Source organism: Phyllostomus discolor, chromosome 13, assembly GCF_004126475.2.
Source record: "Phyllostomus discolor isolate MPI-MPIP mPhyDis1 chromosome 13, mPhyDis1.pri.v3, whole genome shotgun sequence".
In the NCBI taxonomy this organism is placed as follows: Eukaryota; Metazoa; Chordata; class Mammalia; order Chiroptera; family Phyllostomidae; genus Phyllostomus; species Phyllostomus discolor.
In genome coordinates this window covers 28,010,307-28,028,409 of record NC_040915.2, presented here as the reverse complement: position 1 = coordinate 28,028,409, position 18,103 = coordinate 28,010,307, and the positions used below count along the sequence as shown (strand labels likewise).

The 18,103-nt window shown below is 52.4% G+C and overlaps 1 protein-coding gene across 2 annotated transcripts; it reads left to right on the top strand.

The window, feature by feature from the left end:
* The first annotated feature begins 827 nt into the window (after positions 1-827).
* Positions 828-15,971, top strand: C1QTNF2 (C1q and TNF related 2). 2 transcript variants are annotated; one of them, XM_036014031.1, is made up of 4 exons: positions 891-946; positions 7,880-7,955; positions 11,499-11,750; positions 15,189-15,971. In XM_036014031.1, the coding sequence occupies exons 3-4, from the start codon at positions 11,507-11,509 to the stop codon at positions 15,800-15,802; spliced, it is 858 nt and encodes a 285-aa protein (XP_035869924.1). In that variant the 5' UTR covers positions 891-946; positions 7,880-7,955; positions 11,499-11,506; the 3' UTR covers positions 15,803-15,971. The 2 variants fall into 2 exon arrangements, with proteins under 2 accessions (XP_028384094.2, XP_035869924.1); XM_028528293.2 differs by lacking the exon at positions 7,880-7,955 and having other exon boundaries at positions 828-946.
* The last annotated feature ends 2,132 nt before the right edge of the window (positions 15,972-18,103 follow it).

Here is an 18,103-nt window from a genome sequence, read left to right as displayed (position 1 = left end):
GTGCAGACCCTGGGTCATACACCATCTGTTAGCCAGATGCTCTGGCAGCCCAGTGAAATGCTGGTAGCTAGTAGAAGAGAGCAGTGGAAGGAAGAGGGAGAAGCAAAAGCCAGGCCTCTGAGGACCTTTTTTCCCCTAGTGTCTGCTTGTTGCCTAGATGAGGACTGCGACCAGGGCACCTCTCCACACTATTATGCACGCACACACATCTGAACACAACCCACACCAAGGCATGCATGCATGTAAACACACACAAGGTTTGAGCCACTGCATGAGGAGATGCCCGCAGACATCAGGCTGATACATAGTTATGTGTGCTCATATACACATTTAAACATGCACCCAGCACACAGACATCCAGCCACTACCGTGTCCACCCAGCAGCTGAAGTATTCTTTGGTTGCACACCAAGCTGCATGTGCATGTACACGTGCATACATGAGCTCTGGTGTGTGCACACATGCGCTTATGCATGCACACACACGTGTGCATGATTCTCACTCTCAAAGTACATGCACATTCAGTACCCAGGGAAATGCGTCTGTTGTAAGCTGTCATGCCCCCACGCACGCACCCTCAGATCCAGGGTGACATGAAAGCTCACGTGCAAGCGACAGACATATGAGCATGTACCCCCACCCTTGCATGCGCCTGGGTAACAATCACTTTCATGCACGGAACCCTCCTAATACACTGACAGGTTCTGCACACGGAGAGATGCCTTGACACACCCAATTTACGGCAGCGCTGAAAGTTTTTTCCGAACCAACTCCGAAGAGGGAATCGCCACGCTGCGGGCGGCCCACGTGACCGGGAGGAAGGCGCTCCCGCCGGTGACGGGATAGGAAAAGTATGCCTGGGGCGGTGCAGGAGGCGGGGACGCGGAGCCTGGCGGACTGCTTCGTAGCAGCTCCGGACGCTCCGGGACGTGGCGGGCCCAGCGAGGGTGAGTGTCCGCGGGTTGTCTGCGGAAGGTGCGGGCTGGGAGGAGTGGGGATACTCGGCACTGGGGCGGGCTGGGGGGTAGGAGTCAGTGGGAGGGGGATGACTGCGAGCCCCCCCTCTTTGCAGGCTAGGCAGTTCACGGATTCCTGCCTCTGGACCTCTGCCTTCTGAACTGTATACAACATGAATTAACATCTATTGAGTGCTTACTGTGTGCCAGGCTCTGCACTCGGTGGTTTTACCTGGTGCTGGCAATAGTTCTACCATTTATTGAGCACCTGTTTTGTGGTGGGCCCTGCCAGCCCTCTGTTCATGCTCTTCCATTTCCATGACAACAGCCTATCTGCATCTGCAAAAGAGGAGCCAGGCTCAGAGATGCTAATGAGTTGCTCTGGGTTGCACAGCTAGGGAGCGGTGATAAAGGATTTGAACCCTGATGAGTCTGAGTCCAGTACCCAAGCTAACAATCACAGTTAACGTTAACATATATCATCTCATTTACTCTTCACAACACTTGCTTAATTAAACACATTCTACAGACCGGCAAACGGAGCTCAAAAGGCACTACATGGAAAGCAGAGATTTGCACCCCGTTCTTCACAACTCTCTTCACTCTCCCTCCTCCCCCAAAGTTGGTTCTCAGCTCTCCATCCCCACTGCCAGCGCCCCAGTCCAGGACTGACTCTCTCCGCTGCACCTGGCCGTGGTCCCCAGTGGCCTCCCAGCGCAGGCCCCTCCCCCAACACCGTGAGTGCTTTGCACAGCCTCAGGGTGGTCCTCCTCTGTCCTTTCACCACGTAACTCTCCTGCCCAGAGCCCTTCAAGGGCCCCCTCCCTGACTGGCCATCTCCCAGACACCCTGTGTCCCTGCCACGCTGAACCAGTGGCAACAGCAACGACAGAGCCCTGTGTATGTCGACCCACCGCTGAGCATCGTCTGGAGTCTGTCCTCTCCCATTCTCCATTTCTGCACCTCGGTCTACACAGTCCTCCGACTTACTCTGTTACCTGGTGCTCACATGCATTTTGGCCGCTTCACCCACCACCCATCCCCCGTCCGCGCCCCCAGGCCTTCGGAGCCCCACTACCGCCCTTCATTCTCATGCTGAGCGCCACTGCAGACCCTGCGTCTTCCCAGCTGTCTGGCTGCCCCCGGCCCCTGCAGGGACACCAGCCTTGCCTGTCTGCTCATCTTGCAATGGCAGGGTTACCTTTTGTCTTAAATGACATAAAACTAACGGTGTTCATTGTAAGAAATTCAGACACTTCAAAAAGGCAGCAAGTGAAAGGCAAAAGCCTATTTATCTCCCAATTCTGAAAGGCAGCTCCTTTAACAAGAGGTTGCGTCCTTTCAGAGATTTCATATATATATATATATATGTGTGTGTGTGTGTGTGTGTGTGTGTGCGCACGCGCCTATCTATTTTTGTTTTTTAACTCAAAGACAAATCGTACTTTACATTCCCTGCTGTTGCTTGCCTTTTTCACCTTTTGTGCCTTGGCCATCTTCCCGTGTATCTGCCTGTTCAGACCTACTTTGTTCTTACTACAGAATCTCAGCTCGTCACTGCACGAACAAATCGAAACTTCTTTCACGAGTCTGGGTTCACCTCTGAAGCCACTCTGCCTCCATCAACTCTTCGGCAAACTCCCCAAGAAGCTGTTTCTTTCTCTGCAAATCCCTCCCCCGTGCCCTGTGTTCTGTTCCTTCTCTCATCCTTCTGTGCCCCTGCAGATGACGCAGATGACCGGGACGACCTCTCCTCCACAGTCCCGGTCTCTGCTGCCGTCAGCTCCGGGATGCTCGCCGTGGGGTAACAGAGCGGAGTGCACGCACTCTTGGCTTCCTGCCGGCCGGGCTTTGTCCCCGCGAGATGAACTCCTGTAGACATTTGATTTTCTGTTACTTAACTTCTACTCTACGTTTCCTTTTTAAAAGAATTCTTTGCTGAATCTTTGCACAAGGAAATAACCCTCCCTTGGGTCTGTGATTTCTGTAAATGGCTGGTTCACACAGCTGCCCTGGGAGGTATGTGTACATGGGTCCCGTGCCCAAGCAGAGGGGTCATCCATGGCACAGGGTCATGAACCCCGGGCCCAGAGCCAACAGGCCTGGATTCTATCCCAGCTCTGACCTGGGAAAAATGACTTCATTTTTCTGAGCTCTGTTTTCTCTTTTGCCACATGGGCTTGATAGTATCAGCCTCTTAGAACTGTGGGGAGATTAAAGGAGAAAATGAACATCAAAGCTTTGAAATAAGCCCTGGCTGGTGTGGCTGAGTGGATTGAGTGCCAGCCTGCAAAACCGAAAGGTCACTGGTTCGATTCCCAGTCAGGGCACATGCCTGGGTTGTGGGGCCAGGTCCCCAATTGGGGGCGTGCGAGAGGCAACTAACTAGTCAATACATCTCTCACACATCGATGTTTCTCTCCTTCTCTTTCTGCCTCCCTTCCCCTCTCTCTAAAAGTAAATAAATAAAATCTTTTTAAAAAGGAAGCTTTGAAACAAGAGCACACAACTTGCATGGAGAACACATTCACAAGAATCCCGCTTTTCCTCGAGGTCAAGGGTGGCAAACTCATATGCCAACCGGGGCTGTCATTTTAACCTTCTCCCATCATCTCTCTCCTCATTCTCTCATATTGTTCTTACGTCAGGATGACCCTGGCGTCACTGAGCACTTCCTGTGGGCCAGGTACTGCGTGATCTCATTTAATATTCCTGATCACAATGTGAGGGCAGCACAGGCATCAGCTTGCTCAGGGAGACCTCCCTGAAGACCTCACATAGTTCAAACCGGGGTACTCCAGAGCTCACCTGCCAAAAGAAGGATGGCAGGGTTTCTGTTTCCCGGCACGAACAGGGCTGTCATGTGGCTCCAGCATAAACACAGTTTGCAGATCACAATTCACGCTGCCTTGCAAGGTTCCTGGCAAACTTTCACCCATAAAGTGAAACCATAAATATGTTCACATCATGCTATTTCAAATTCAAATGATTCAAATATCACCATATGGTATTGGTTGTTTTTTTTTTTTTTCTCATTTTACAAATGAGGAAACTGAGGCTCAGGTATAACTTACCAGAGGTTCAATAGCTAGAAAATGATACTTAACCACCGGACCAGCTCTGCACTTCTCAAAGACTAGTCCTATGTCGGATCTTTGCAGAGTTATTCCGAACGTCTGTAGGGCCTGACCAGAGGGGCTCCCTGGAGACCTGTGGGCCCAGGGAAGTCAAGGAAAACCTAGCCTCTTCTCCCTAACCCTTCGGAGCTCAGAATTTGTTCCTCTCCCTCAGTTTCCCGATCTTTGAGTGTGGCCCCTCCATGCCATTCCAAGGAATCTCCTAGCCCCCAGATTTCCTTCCCCTGCCATCAGCGTGGCCCTGGCTGCCCTTGGAGAGAGAGCCTGTTATGCAGAGACAGGAGGGGTGAGGTGTGCTTTCTGTCCCGGTCACACAGCTAGGCCAGGCCGGATCCTCATTATAACCAGACCGTGTGCCTCTAAGAGCAGCAACCACACCTTTTCATTCCAGCGTCTAGCTTCAGAGGCAGTAAAAATAGGCGGCCTCACTGATTGGGCACCCTCGCCAGGCCACGGTGCCAGGCACCAGCTCGCATGATGTCCCATTGGCCTTCTGTCACTTGAAGAACCAAGCACTGTCCTATTGAGTCCCCTGACTTTATTAGTCACCTGTGTCACGGAGTGCGTGGTCATGCAGGCGGCTTAGCGGCATGGGGCCAAGGCAGGAACCCCTATGACTCCCCTCAGCACGGAATGGCCAGGCAGGAGCTCAGGCCCAGGCTCCCTGGGACACTCTTCTGTTAGCAATGGACAGAAACACAACTCAAACTAGCCTAAGTGAAAGTGGAGAATGTATTCTAGGACTACAGGGGCTTCCACCCAAAATGCCGCAGGACTCCTGGAGGAAGGTCAAGGCTGGTTTTCATTAGTTCCGCTGCCTTTGGTGACAGTTACAGTTATAAACGAGGTCTGAGTTTTTGTATCGGGTGTTACCTCCAACATCCATTATCTTGCTTGATTTGCAGAAGGACAAGAAATAATGAAATAATAATGGGCAATGCTTTTATACCTCTTTCCCTATGCCAAACCATATTCCAGGAGCATTATACCTTCATAACAACCTTGTAAGGTAGGTGTTCTTACTGTCGTACCCATTTTGCAGAGGACATGGCTGAGGGAAAGAGGATAAGTAATTTGTGAAAAGTCCCACCACCAGTCCATGGGATTTCAATCCAAGCAGCTAGGCTTAGAGCTAACGCAGCAGCCGGCATGTGGCTGTGGGGCACTTGGAATGTGGCGTTCCTGAATGAGGATGCACTGCAAGCGTAAAATACATACCAGGTTTCCGAGACTTAGTGCCAACGAAAGGGTGGAAAGTACCTCATTGCTAATTGTTACCCTGGTTACAAGTGATGGTGTTTGAGATGTAGCCGGCTAAATAACATCTATTATTAAAATTAATCTCATCTGCCTTTTTGAAGCCTTTGTAACGTGGCAGTAAAGACATTCCCAGTGGCCTGTGGCCTCATGTCGTCTGCCTGCTGGACAGCACTGTGCAAACAGGCTCCCAGCCCTCGGGACAAGCTGGGCACGGGGCTCTGAACACCCTCAGGCCTCCGCCCCTCCCCGCACATCTGGCACAGCCGCTGCATTCTTCTCGCACACGGCAGTGCTGAGCAGGTCCAAAGCTGGAGGGCCTTGGCCCCGGCCACCCCGAGCCTGACTCTGGGCCTCACTGCACAGGCAGTTCAGGTCCAACGTGAAGCAGCCCAGGGCCCAGAGGGGTGGGCTCCACGTTGGCCGCATCGAGTGCCACGTTTGCTGGTGCCTCAGGATTTGGGGTGTTAGTGCAGTGCCCACCAGGCTGGTGTGCTTTCAGGAGCGCCACTGGGGAAAACCCCGAGAGGCCCTGGCTTCCGAGACCTCGTTAGGTCATGGTTTGGCCTCGGACCTCGTCTTCTAGACTGAGCCAGACACGGGGGGTGGAAAGACAGAAGAGGGCTCAGATATTTTCTGGGGCCTTGTGACAAGTGGGTCCCATGACTTGTCATGGTTCGTATTTTTGACCTTGCGTGCTCGAGTGTCCAAGTGGGCCGTGATCCGGAGAGTCCGGCAAAGGGCACGCTGGGCGAGCGCCGCTGCGTGCGTCGCCGGCACCCACTCCGCTCGCCTCCAGTCGGTGTCTCGGCTCTTCGGACGACCTCAGCTCTGCAGAGGGCTGTTTCCAATCTGCTTGCTGGAATTCGCGGAGGGCGTGGGGTGTCTCTCATTATAGAATTTGCAGGCCCATTAAAGCCAATTTTTAGCGCATTTCATCTGCAAGCAAGCCCGGCCCCGCTTCCAGCCACCAGCCCTTCCTTTTTAACTCCGAACACTGGGAGACTTGCCCAGTTAGGCCAGATTCAGGTACCCTCCCCCACGCAGAACTGGGCCTCCCTGTGAAATAGTCCCGGGGGGCACCCAGTGCCAGGTCAGGTCTGCATGCTGTTAGTTCAGCCGCAGTTGTCACCAATTATAACTTGAAACAAGGCTCTAACGTTTGTATCACGTTTTGCTTTCAACACCCATTACCTTGTTGGATTCTCAGGACGACCCTGCAAGGCAGCGGGTGAGCGTTACTGTCTCCACTTTGTACTTGAGGAGATGGAAGCCCAGATAAGAGGAAATGACTTTTCTGTAGTCACATGGCCAGGACGTTACAAAGCTGGGACGCAGACCCACGTCTAATGAATCCAAGTGCATTCATGCCACTGGGTTTCCCTCAGTAGCCAAGTGTGGCTTTGTCATCCGCCCGCTTTTGATCTTGTTGCTCTTTTATTATCAGTGACCGTTTCATTCAAGGCTGGAACTACTGTGAGCTGAGCACTCAGTGCATGTGGGTGGGCACCGTGCTAGACTCTGGTGACAGAACACAGAGCAAGAGGGGCAGGGCATCTGTTTTCCTGGACCTCCCACGCCAGGGGAAAGACGCAGACCGTGAACAAGTCAATAAAGAAAGAAAGACACAATCACAACTTGCTCCACATGCTTTGGAAGAAAGACCAGGGAGGTCCAAGCCAGAGAGGTCTGACCCAGGCTATTTTAGATCCGGAGCTGGGACAGGCCCCTCTGGGGAGAAGTTAACTAGACCTGAGATGGGAAGGATGAGGCAGGTAGCCATCCGAGGGCTTTGGAGGGAGGAGGTTGCCCCCTCAGCATCAGGGGGCATTTTAGGCAGATTCCTCACATCTGCTGAGCATTTACCGTGTCACACACTGCGCTAGATGCTTTGAACACGTTTTCTCATTATAGCTACACGAACTCCGAGAGGTAGATACTCTATTCTCCTGTTGGATAGTTGAGGACACTGAGTGGCTGGGTTTCTCATGTCTCCTAATCACTGAGCCAAACACCACCCCTACCTGTCGGTGTGTCACGGGTAGACAACCAGCAGCTCAGATTTATTTGAGCATAATTTATATTCTCTGATGTCCAGGGTGAGATTATCCGGAACTCAGGCCTGAAAGCCTTGCTTGTCTGACAGGCAGACAAGTGTCCCTGGAGTCTCTACTGGTAGACTGTGTTCAGGTAGAGTCAGCAAGAGACAGAGGTCCCACTCCTGGGTTCCTGGCCCTTCCCGCACCGCAGTCTGGGTGGAAGGCCCCTGGGAAGGAACTGGCGGGGGGTGGGGGCGGGGATGTCCTGTGGGTCAGAGAAGAGGGAGCAGGAAGGAAGCTCAGGCTGGGGCCCTGTAGCGCCTGACATTTCCCTAGAACCTGTATATTTATGACTCATTGGCTGCTTAACAGAAGGATGAGAAGGCCAGGAACCGGGCAAATTAAAACCAGACTGAAGACCTTCGTCCAAGTTTAGCACCTCGTGATTCTCTATCTGGGGATTAACCAGCTAACATTCTCTCCTCCGCCAGGAAGACTGTCATGCAGCCTCCGCTGTCCAGCTCACACCAGAAAGGACAATTTAGGAGCTAAGATCGTTCTTAAAAGGTGAGGAAGGACCAACACCTTTCCCCCCTCTGATCGGTTGAACAGATATGTGTGGAGCACCTGCTGCACGTAAAATGTTCTGCACGCCCCCTCACCCCCCCGCCCCCCGCACTTCCTGGAGTCGAGGTGGGGCCCCCTGAGGTCTAAGAGGTCAGAAGGAAGGAGGGATTAGTTCTGGTTTGGGTCAGAAAAAAAAACAAGAAGGGAGGCGACTTATTGAAACCCAAGAGTACCAGCGCCCTTTTGGATTTAGTCCACCGCCTTGTTGGCCCTCTGCTGTGGATGGGTGTTCTGAAGGGCAGAGTCTGGGTATCGAGCACTCATTAATCAAGGAAGTATTTCTTGAACACCTACTGAGTGCAAGAAAGTTGGAAACTCAGGGAGACAGCAGGTGAGCTGCGGTCCCCACTCCCGTGGGGCTTCTGTGTTAATGGGGGACACAGTGGGGAGGCAGCAAGCCCAGAAGCAGGGATGCAGGCAAAGGCAGGGAATACGGGGGAGCTCGCAGGGCTGGAAAGGCACAAGCAAGGAGCTGGGGACCAATGGCAGAGCCATCGGGAAGGCCTTGGAGGATGTGACGTTCACGCCGAAACACAGGCTAGAAAGCCAGCATACCAGAGGGTGGGGCCCCTGGGTGTCAGAAAGAGGGGCAGAGTAGAGCTTTGTCTGAAAGAGAAGGGGTGTCTGGAGGAGCAGTGAGAGGTGGGGTGGAGCTGGGGTTGGGGTGGTGGTTGTCCGGGGCAGCCAGGTAATTTAGGGCCTGGTGAGCCACGTCATCAGGGGTTCCTACATTGGCTATTTGCAACCAGTAGCCGCTGCAGTAGGATCCTCCAGGAAGTGATGCGCCTGAATTACGCTTTTAAAGGGCCCCTCTGGCTTCAGCATGGAGTGTCCATGGCGGGGGCGGGGAGAGGACCGAGAGATCAGAGAGGAGGCTCTTGGCAGGTCCGAGCAAGGAGTGAACTGATGGCCTCTGGGTGTGCTCATGCACCCTGGTCTTTTGGATCAGCCCCTGGAAACACCCAGTAGTTGACACTCCAAAGAGGCTCATGCTGGGGAGTCATTGCCCAAGAGGCTGTCACCTCCACTCCCCCACCCCCATCATTTTGGCTAAGCCAAGTGCAGGCCTCTCGAGTGCAGAAAACCTCCTGCGTGAAGGTTTTCTTCACGCGTCGATTTACTCAAGTGTCCCGAGGGAGAAAAAGCATCACTCTTAACATTTTCAAAGTCGTGTTGTGTGTGTGTGTGTGTGTGTGTGTGTAAAATGACAAAATACAAAATACCCAAGAAACCTCTCTATTGCTCTGTGTAGCTTTGCCGCATACTTCAAGGTCTTTTCTGTAATTTGGGATATTTAGGGGGAAAAATCAAAGACACGCTGACATAATGGAAAGCATTTGAGCATCAGGGTCAGCCAAACCCAGGTTCAAATATAACTTCTGCCACAAGCTAGTTGTGTAAACACGAGCAAATTAGCCTCTCTGAGCTTCAGTTCCCTCTTCTGTGAAGCAGAAGTACCAGGAGGAATACCAGGACAAGACAGCAAGGTGCAGGGGGTTCAGTGTGGTCTTCCAAGCTCTGTAGACAGGGGTTCAAACCCTGTCCCCTCTGCTCCAGTCCCGTGACCTTGGGTAACTCATTTGACTTCTTAGAACCCCTGAAAAACAGAACAATAAGTTCTGCACCTTCACAGGATTTATTGTAAGCTGCAAATAAAAGCATTCCGGTAGAAAGGGACACCCAGTGCCTGGGGCATTGCAGATTTCCAAACAGCCAATTTGTCGGTCTCAGTTTCCCTGTCCCTCGCTGAACAGGTTAGAGGAGACCATTGCTTGGGGCTCTCCCCGAGTTTGTGATGCTGAATTTATTTAAAGACCCTGGAGGAGTTCACCTGTCTGGATTCCTTGGGGGCATGGCACCCCACCCCCAGGTTTTCTCACCACTTTAGTGTGGAGAGTAGCCTGCGGGGGGGGGGGGGGGGGGGGGGGGCAGACCCAGGAGGGCGGTCGGTGGCAGAGGCAGGAGCAAGGCTATTTGGAGCTTGTTTTTCTGGGGAGTGCCCTGGGGCCAAGGAGACTCTCCTCTCCCGCCCTCTTGGGTTGGAACTAGAATCCAGTGACCCTGCCTTTATTTCCAAAACAGTTCCTGGCTCCGGCCACGGGAAAGAAATCCATTGCTCCCTGCGTGTTCCAGAGCCCCGCTCCTCCGCCCTGACGCCGGGGCCTGCCCTGGGCCAGCTGTCACTGAGCCCTGTCCCTACTGTCCAGAGAGGCTGGAGAACAGGCCCTCCTCCCTCTTGCCCAGCATGTGTGGCTGAGGGTGGAGGCCAGACGAGAGAGGGGACGGGCCACTGGGGCACACGCTGCCCCTCTCTCCTGCCTGTCTTCATTTAGCGGTTCACTGGACGCTGGCCGGCCTGGGAGACTCGCTCCTGCCGCTTCCTTCCCCCCCACCCCCCTTGCCTAAAACGTTTGCAGATTTCGGCTTCCCAAACCAGTTCAAACCTGCTTGCAGAATGCGGTTTCCCTTCTGGTAGCCCCGATGTGTCGATGTGTCACAGCTCACAAGTCACACTGCCCAGTTTCCCAAGAGTCTCATGCAGTCGGGAAGGGAAGGAGACGGAGAGTCTGGGGCCTGGGGAGTGTCCAGGGCACCAGTTTCCAGGAGAAACAGCCGACGGAGTTTGGGGCGGGGGTTGAGGTTAAGGATGGGTGGGAGAGCAGTTTTTTCTTATAAGCCTCATAGTATTGTTTGATTTTAGAAACCATGTGAGTATGTCATTTCAATGGATAGTTGTAACTTAAAAAAAGGACAGAGTATAAGGAGGACACAGTGGAACCTGGGACAAAAGGGCAAACACTCTGGATCTGCCCGGTGTGGCCCAAGCCTCAGCCCCGCCCCCTGCTGATAACGGAATGACGGGCATGTTGTGAACTTCTCTGGGCCTCCATTTCCTCACGTGTACCTACCGGGTAAGGATGTGTGAGGGTGAAGAAACGTGTGGACGGCTCTCAGCCCGAGCCTGACGCCCAGGGAGCACCTGGCAGAGGAGGTGCCACCATGGCCCGCCAGTGTCACTCAGAGCTGAAGCCTCATTTCCCCTCCCGCACAGTGGGCTACCCCAAGATCCCTGGAGAAGCAGCAAGTTGCAAACCATCACCTGCAATCTGAAGTATTTCTGCCTTTGTAGCTTTCCATTTGGGTCACATATTTGAATGAAACTGTGGCTCGTTTCTGTCCATCCATAGTCAGCTGTAACTGGGCCATATGTCCTGCCACTCCAGGGGACAAGGGTGGTGTGAGGACGAGTGCCTCACGCCAAGACCCTCTAAAGTATATTCTGGGCCCGTGACTCAGCTCATCCAAACATATACTCAGGATATGATGACATTGTCCAGCTACTCGTACGTATGTGATGCAGTGCAGCAAGCAGGAGCCAGAAATATCATCCAGCCTCTCCCAGCTGCTGCCTCCTCCCCTGCGTCCTTTCTGACAACTGGCAGTGGCCTTGCTCCCTGCTCACAGCTCTCTTGTCTCCTACAGGTGACACCATGATCCCTTGGGTGCTCTTGGCCTGTGCACTCCCTTGTGCGGCCGACCCTCTGCTTGCTGCCTTCACCAAAAGGGATTTCCAGAAGGGCTCCCCTCAACTGGTCTGCAGCCTACCTGGCCCCCAAGGCCCACCAGGTCCCCCAGGAGTCCCAGGGCCCTCGGGAATGGTGGGAAGGATGGGCTTTCCTGGCAAAGATGGCCAGGACGGCCAGGACGGTGACCGGGGAGACGGCGGAGAGGAAGGTAAGAGGCCCAGCGCCTGCCCCTCCTGGGCCCACCTGGTCTTGACAGCATCTGGCACAGAGAACTGAAAACTGGTGCCAATCCATGTCATTGTCAGCCACATTAACGTCCCTTTAAAAAACGAGTCGTGTGTCCTCCTGAGAGAAACAGTGGGCGTTAAATCTGTGCTCCTGCCCCAGCTGCACCCTTGGTTTGCTGAATGACTTTGGGCAGGTTTCCTGAAATATTACTCAGACCTCTTTCAGTTGCAAGTGGCAGAAACCCAATTTATAGTCCCAAGTGGAATTTATTGGCTCGTGCAACAGGGAAGTCCGAGCGTTAAGCTTCAGAAATGGCTGGATCCAGGAGCTTGAACATTGTTGTCAAGGCTCTGCTCCCCTCTGTGTGTTGGTTTTGTTCTCACGGAGGCTGGAAGTCCTGAAATGGCTCCTGGTGGGCTCAAGGCTTCCTCATCATGGCTTGATCCGTAGAGTAAATCTCAGGATGACTGATCCTCCCTGATCACATGCGCATCCTGGACCAATCTCTTTGATCGTGGAGGTGTGGTACCACCATTCGCCAGGGACTGGGCCTTATGCCCACCCCTGGGTGTGTGTGATTGGGTGGTGAGGGCAGTTGTTCACTGTGATTGACAGCCTCACTGGGACCACATGGAGCAGTGAAGCAGGGTTCCCCAAAGGAAAAGATGCCAGGCAGCCAGCAAACACGCGGAGTCCTGTCTACATACCCTCTCAGCCTTGACTTTCTTTATACCTCCAAACTGTCACCCCAGTAACCAGATACGTCCCAGCATCAGCAGCACCCCAGAATGTACATTTTAAGCAGTAGGAAAATCATAACTCTTATTTGTATGGCATTTTCACACTGACAGAGCATTACCCCATTTCCCGACCGCAGTGGGTGATTCGGATCTGGACACGTGCCCCACGCAGGGCCAGCTGGAGCTTTCTCCGACATTCACCCTAGGAACCCTGGGGGAGGAGACAGGTCTCTGCTCTTGGTTTCTCCCTCCTGGCCAAGAGCTGTGAGGGTGCAGGCTTGGGGCCGCCTTGGGCCACCTCTCCTGCCACGTGCTGAGTCTCTGCTGGAATGAATCCCACACACCGAGGAAGGCGGCGTTGAGAAGTGGGCAGCCCTGGTCTGGGTAACCCAGATGGAGCTTGGGTTTCCTCCTGGACCAGCCAGAGTCCAGGACCACCACCAGCCACCCGCCCCCTGGATGTAGACACGTGTACGTCCATCTCCAGAAAGGCCTTGAAGAGCAAGTCAGCTTTTCCTGAGATTGCTCAGAAGTCATCAAGAAGGAAGCACCTCGATTTCCCATAAGCTTCCTTATCTGCCATCCCCCCCAAAATGACCCTCTTTTTAAATCCAAAATGACTCTCTTCACTCCTCTTCTCCTAGCTCGTTCTCCCACCTTGTGTTTATTTTCATTTTTTTAAAGATTTAATTTATTTTTAGAGAGGGAAAAGGAGGGAGAAAGAGAGGGGGAAAAACCCCATCAATGTGTCTGCCATTTCCTCTGGAGCACCCCCCACTGGGGACCTAGCCCACCGCCCAGGCGTGTGCCCTGACTGGGAGTTGAACCAGCCATCCTTTGGTTTGCAGGCTGGCGCTCAACCCGCTGAGCCATACAAGCCAGGGTTATTTTTATTTTTTCAAGGAACAGCTTTGTGACCTTTCCTAGTTTTATTTTTCCCCATTCCTTTTATTTATTTTTAGTTACATGAGTAATACACAAATACATTTTCACTGTAATAAATTTAAACAATACAAATGAAGCAGGAATCCCCCTTGATATGCACCCCTTTCTTGTCCTCCTCTCATCCTCCAGAGGTAACCACTGGTAGCTGTTTAAATGGTGTAACCTTTTTCTGTGTATTTACATTGTGTACAATAATGCCAGGCATTGCCAGGTGTAAACAATCTGTTCCTAAAATTAGATGTTTGGTGAGAAAAGACTGTTAGGGAATCTATTCCCCACTTATCTAAAACAAGAAAAATTTAAATGCATTACATGTTAACCCAAAACTCTAAAACACAGGAAAATGCCTGCCTACATACATCTAAGAAGCAAAGCATCTTGCTAGGGTGTAAAATGCCTACATTACTTTCTGTACACCCAATTTATGTGGCGGTAAATTAGGAGTTGCCTTGTTACAACGAGGCTGAAATGTTCTTTAGCACCAACAGCCTGCAGGAGCAGGATCCTTGATTGGCATTCGGCAGGCTTTTCAAAACATCCACACCCAGTTCTGCCGATTTCCCTACTGTACCGACTGTCCATTTGTGTTTGGACGTGGCTCAGCTCTTTACCATAATATGTTTTATTTAAGATGTTGTATTGAGCCCTGGCTGGCATAGCTCAGTGGATTGAGTGTGGGCTGCGAACCAAAGCATCGCAGGTTCGATTCCCAGTCAGGGCACATGCCTGGGTTGCAGGCCACAGCCCCCAGCAACCGCACATTGATGTTTCTCTCTCTCTCTCTCTCTCTCTTTCTCCTTCCCTTCCCTCTCTAAAAATAAATAAATAAAATCTTTAAAAAAGATGTTATATTGAGTTTAGGGGACATGAAAATACATGTTTTCTATATCATCATGGACCAAAAATGTCCTACTGAAAGAAATGCACATTTTATGAAATACAGGCATTAAGAACCAAGGACTCTTAATGCCTGTATTTCCTGCATTTCCACAGGAAATGTAGCCTAGGGTAGGGCGGAGTGTATCCAGCAAGTGCTTACTATGGGTCAGCCACTCTTCCATGCTATTAAATGGGTGTAAAATAGCATGGTGGTTTGCTTTGAACAAAACAATTCCTGCCACCTGCTCTGTCCTCTTAACAGGATACTTTGAAGAGGTTTTCACATAGTGCACATAGGTCTGCCTCATTTTAAAATCTCCTACATAGACTTGCCCGTTCTGGGTGGAACATAATTTTTTCAGCATGTGTCCTTGCGTGGGCAGTTAGTCCTTCTCAGTGTTCGCTACCCTCAGCAGCGCTGCACTGAACTCCCTCCTGCGCATGCGCAGGGATGGGGCACTAGGCAGGGATTTCACTAAGGTCAACGCCTTGAGGTCAAAAAGCTCCCAATTCTCTTCTCACCCGTTACCAGCACAACCCGTTGTAGGACTGTTTTGGCAGGCAAACCAGACTCTTCCTTAGGAGACAGGAAAAGAAAAGGCTGTGAATTGTGTTATTTTGCTCTGACCCACAATGATTCTGGAATGTCTCGCCCTTCTGTTTTCCGGATGGGACTGCGAGATGGGCCCCAGGTTAACACCGTCGGATTCTGCGCCCGCTCCCACGTGACTCCAAAGCCCTCTTGTACTTCCCATTACCCAAAGGCTTGGCTCCAAAGACGGGAAGCCAAGGCCCACAGCCTCTGCCTAGGTCTCTGAGGACCCCTTCATAACGCCAGCTGCTCTGTCTTCCAGGTCCACCTGGCCGGACAGGTAACCGGGGGAAGCCAGGACCGAAGGGCAAAGCCGGGGCCATTGGGCGGGCTGGCCCTCGCGGCCCCAAGGGCGTGAGTGGTGCCCCAGGGAAGCACGGCACACCGGGCAAGAAGGGGCCCAAGGGCAAGAAGGGGGAGCCGGGCCTCCCGGGCCCCTGCAGCTGCGGCAGTGGCCAGGCCAAGTCGGCCTTCTCAGTGGCGGTGACCAAGAGCTACCCACGGGAGCGGCTGCCCATCAAGTTCGACAAGATCCTGATGAACGAGGGCGGTCACTACAATGCCTCCAGCGGCAAGTTCGTCTGCAGCGTGCCAGGGATCTACTTCTTCACGTACGACATCACGCTGGCCAACAAGCACCTGGCCATCGGCCTGGTGCACAATGGCCAGTACCGCATCCGGACCTTCGACGCCAACACGGGCAACCACGACGTGGCCTCGGGCTCCACCATCCTGGCTCTCAAGCAGGGGGACGAGGTCTGGCTGCAGATCTTCTACTCAGAGCAGAATGGGCTCTTCTACGACCCCTACTGGACCGACAGCCTCTTCACAGGCTTTCTCATCTACGCCGACCAGGAGGACCCCAACGAAGTGTAGACAGGCCGACGCCGAGTCCTCAGGGACCATGGACACGCTCCTGGACTTCTGCTTACAGAGCACGACCCCTGGGCAGTCTGCTGGGGCTGGGAGCCGGGAGCTTCCGGACTCAGGGCGACCTCCTCTGCCCCCTTTTTCTCCACCATTAAATCCAAGCTTTTTTTATCCATCATCCTTCCATTTTTTTTTTTTGTTTATTTTTTTTTAGTACCTACTGGGCGGCAGGCACTGTGCCATATTCCAGGAGCTACCACAGGGAACAAGACAGACAGAGGCTCTGGCCTCAAGAGCCTTACAATCTAGTGGGGTGTACGATTTACAAGTAAACACACAAATAATGTAATTATGTGCCAGGATGGAAATGCACATGCCATGGTCAAGAGTAACCGGAATAACAGGAGACAGGGAAGGGGTGGACTCTTTTTTTTTCTGGATTCCATCTTTTTAGGTTTACTTATATACAGTAAAGTCTACACATCTTAAACAGTTCAATGAATGTTTACACATGGGCACTCTTTGTTACCTCCGAGTAGACTAGGAACGGAATATTTCCAGCCCCCCAACGACCCAAGGCTCTCTGAAGCCCCTTCCCATCAGTACCAGGAAGGGGTTCATTGTTAAGCCAAGCACTGAAGCAGGAGACAGCCATGCAGAAGGCTGGGGGAAGGGGTCTCCTGGCAGAAGGAGCTGCCAGTGTAAAGGCCTTGGCATGGAAGAGAGCTTAGGGTAGCTGAGGAACTGCCCGAAGGCCAGAGGGGTGGAGGGAAGTCACAAAGGAGACGAGGCCAGAAGATTATATAGAACCTCTCGGGCTATGGAGAGTTCATTCCACTCAAGAAAGCTTGTCAGGATGTGAGAGTGAGCAGGACATCAATGTGGGGATGACCTTGAATCTGCTCCATGCATGAGTCAAATCTGTCTCACATTTCAGTACTTTATTCTTGGTCACACGTCTCCTGCAGGCCCACGTCTCAGTCAGTGAGGTGCACCAGGATACCCCCGCGTGCCCGAGAACCACAGCTCTGAGACACAGGATGCATGGGGCTGGGTAGCATGTAAATGAGTCACCCCTGCCTGGGGGTTCCCAGTGCACAGGGATCCCGGGGACCAGAAGCCATAGTACAAAGTGGCTGGTGGGAGAGGGCTCCCCAGGTCAGTCGCTGGAGAGAGTTTTCTGATGGAACCACAGCTCCCTGGCAGATGGCATTCACCAACCTCTAGCTGGAAAGGGGCCCCAGGAACAGGGAGCATTGCCTGGGGGTCCCCTCCCTAAATAAAATGGAGTTTATTTAAAATAACTCCATTGTTCCTGGGCTGCAAAACATGTGGAGCTAGGATGCATCTGAGAAGCCCACTGTGTGGGTCGGTGTCCCGCCTGGCACCCCGGTGAGTTTGTGGAGGAATCTTTGTGAACAGTTCTTTTCACCTTTTTATTTTTCTAATTTTTTAGGAGCACCTTTAACCACTTCCTCTTCCTTCCCCCAGGGATGCAGGCACGCAGAAAGGCAGTGAACTTAACCCTTTGTAGCCTGGGTCATAAATCCAGCCAGAAGCAAGATGAGCAGGACCACTTCTGGGCCTGACCTAAACCCATGTCCTTTTGTCACCCTGCCAGGGAATGGCTTGGGAGCATGGTGAGGATGATGGGGGGACAGCCAGCATTTATTGTGGGGGTGGGGCCAGTGGCGGCAGCACCTGGCAGGAACCCGACCGGCCTGGGATCTTGTCTCCTTCGGATGTGGTCCGGGACTGCCGGAGGCGGTGAGACAGGAGTGCTGGCTTTGTGTCAGGTGGACAGAAGCAGGTGGCACAGTTCAGGGGGGCTCTGGTAACCAGCTGATGGCAAGAAAGAGGACTGATTTATCCACTGACACTTCTGAGGGGGTGTGCCTCCTTGGTGAACCACTGGGGTCCTCCCTCAGGCAGGTGATGCAGGATGGAGGCCCAAAAAAGGAAGGTGTTAAGGTGTTCCAAGAAGGTTGCCTTTCCAGACACTTTGGGGGACCGACCCTGATGCAGACTGGAAACTAAGCTCCACACCAGTTAAAGTGGTGAGGTCAGATTTGAATCAGGAATATGCTATGGCAACAGTATAGAGAGAATATATAACATAAAACTTGCAATAATACAGGTGAGGCAAAAGTAGTTTTACATTGCATGGAAAATAATACAATAAATAATAACACAAGAATAAACTCTGCTTTGCATATTCACAACTGTAAACATACTTTTGCCCCACCCTGTATGAATAATGTATTCATGTGATATACATTACACTAATGTAATGTAATTTCAAATATG

Excerpts from the sequence above, each read along its gene's own strand:
- C1QTNF2 (XM_028528293.2), top strand. The coding sequence starts at position 853 with ATGCCTGGGGCGGTGCAGGAGGCGGGGACGCGGAGCCTGGCGGACTGC. Across the intron at positions 947-11,498 it reads ACGTGGCGGGCCCAGCGAGG|GTGACACCATGATCCCTTGG; the intron begins GTGAGTGTCCGC and ends TGTCTCCTACAG. Across the intron at positions 11,751-15,188 it reads GGGAGACGGCGGAGAGGAAG|GTCCACCTGGCCGGACAGGT; the intron begins GTAAGAGGCCCA and ends TCTGTCTTCCAG.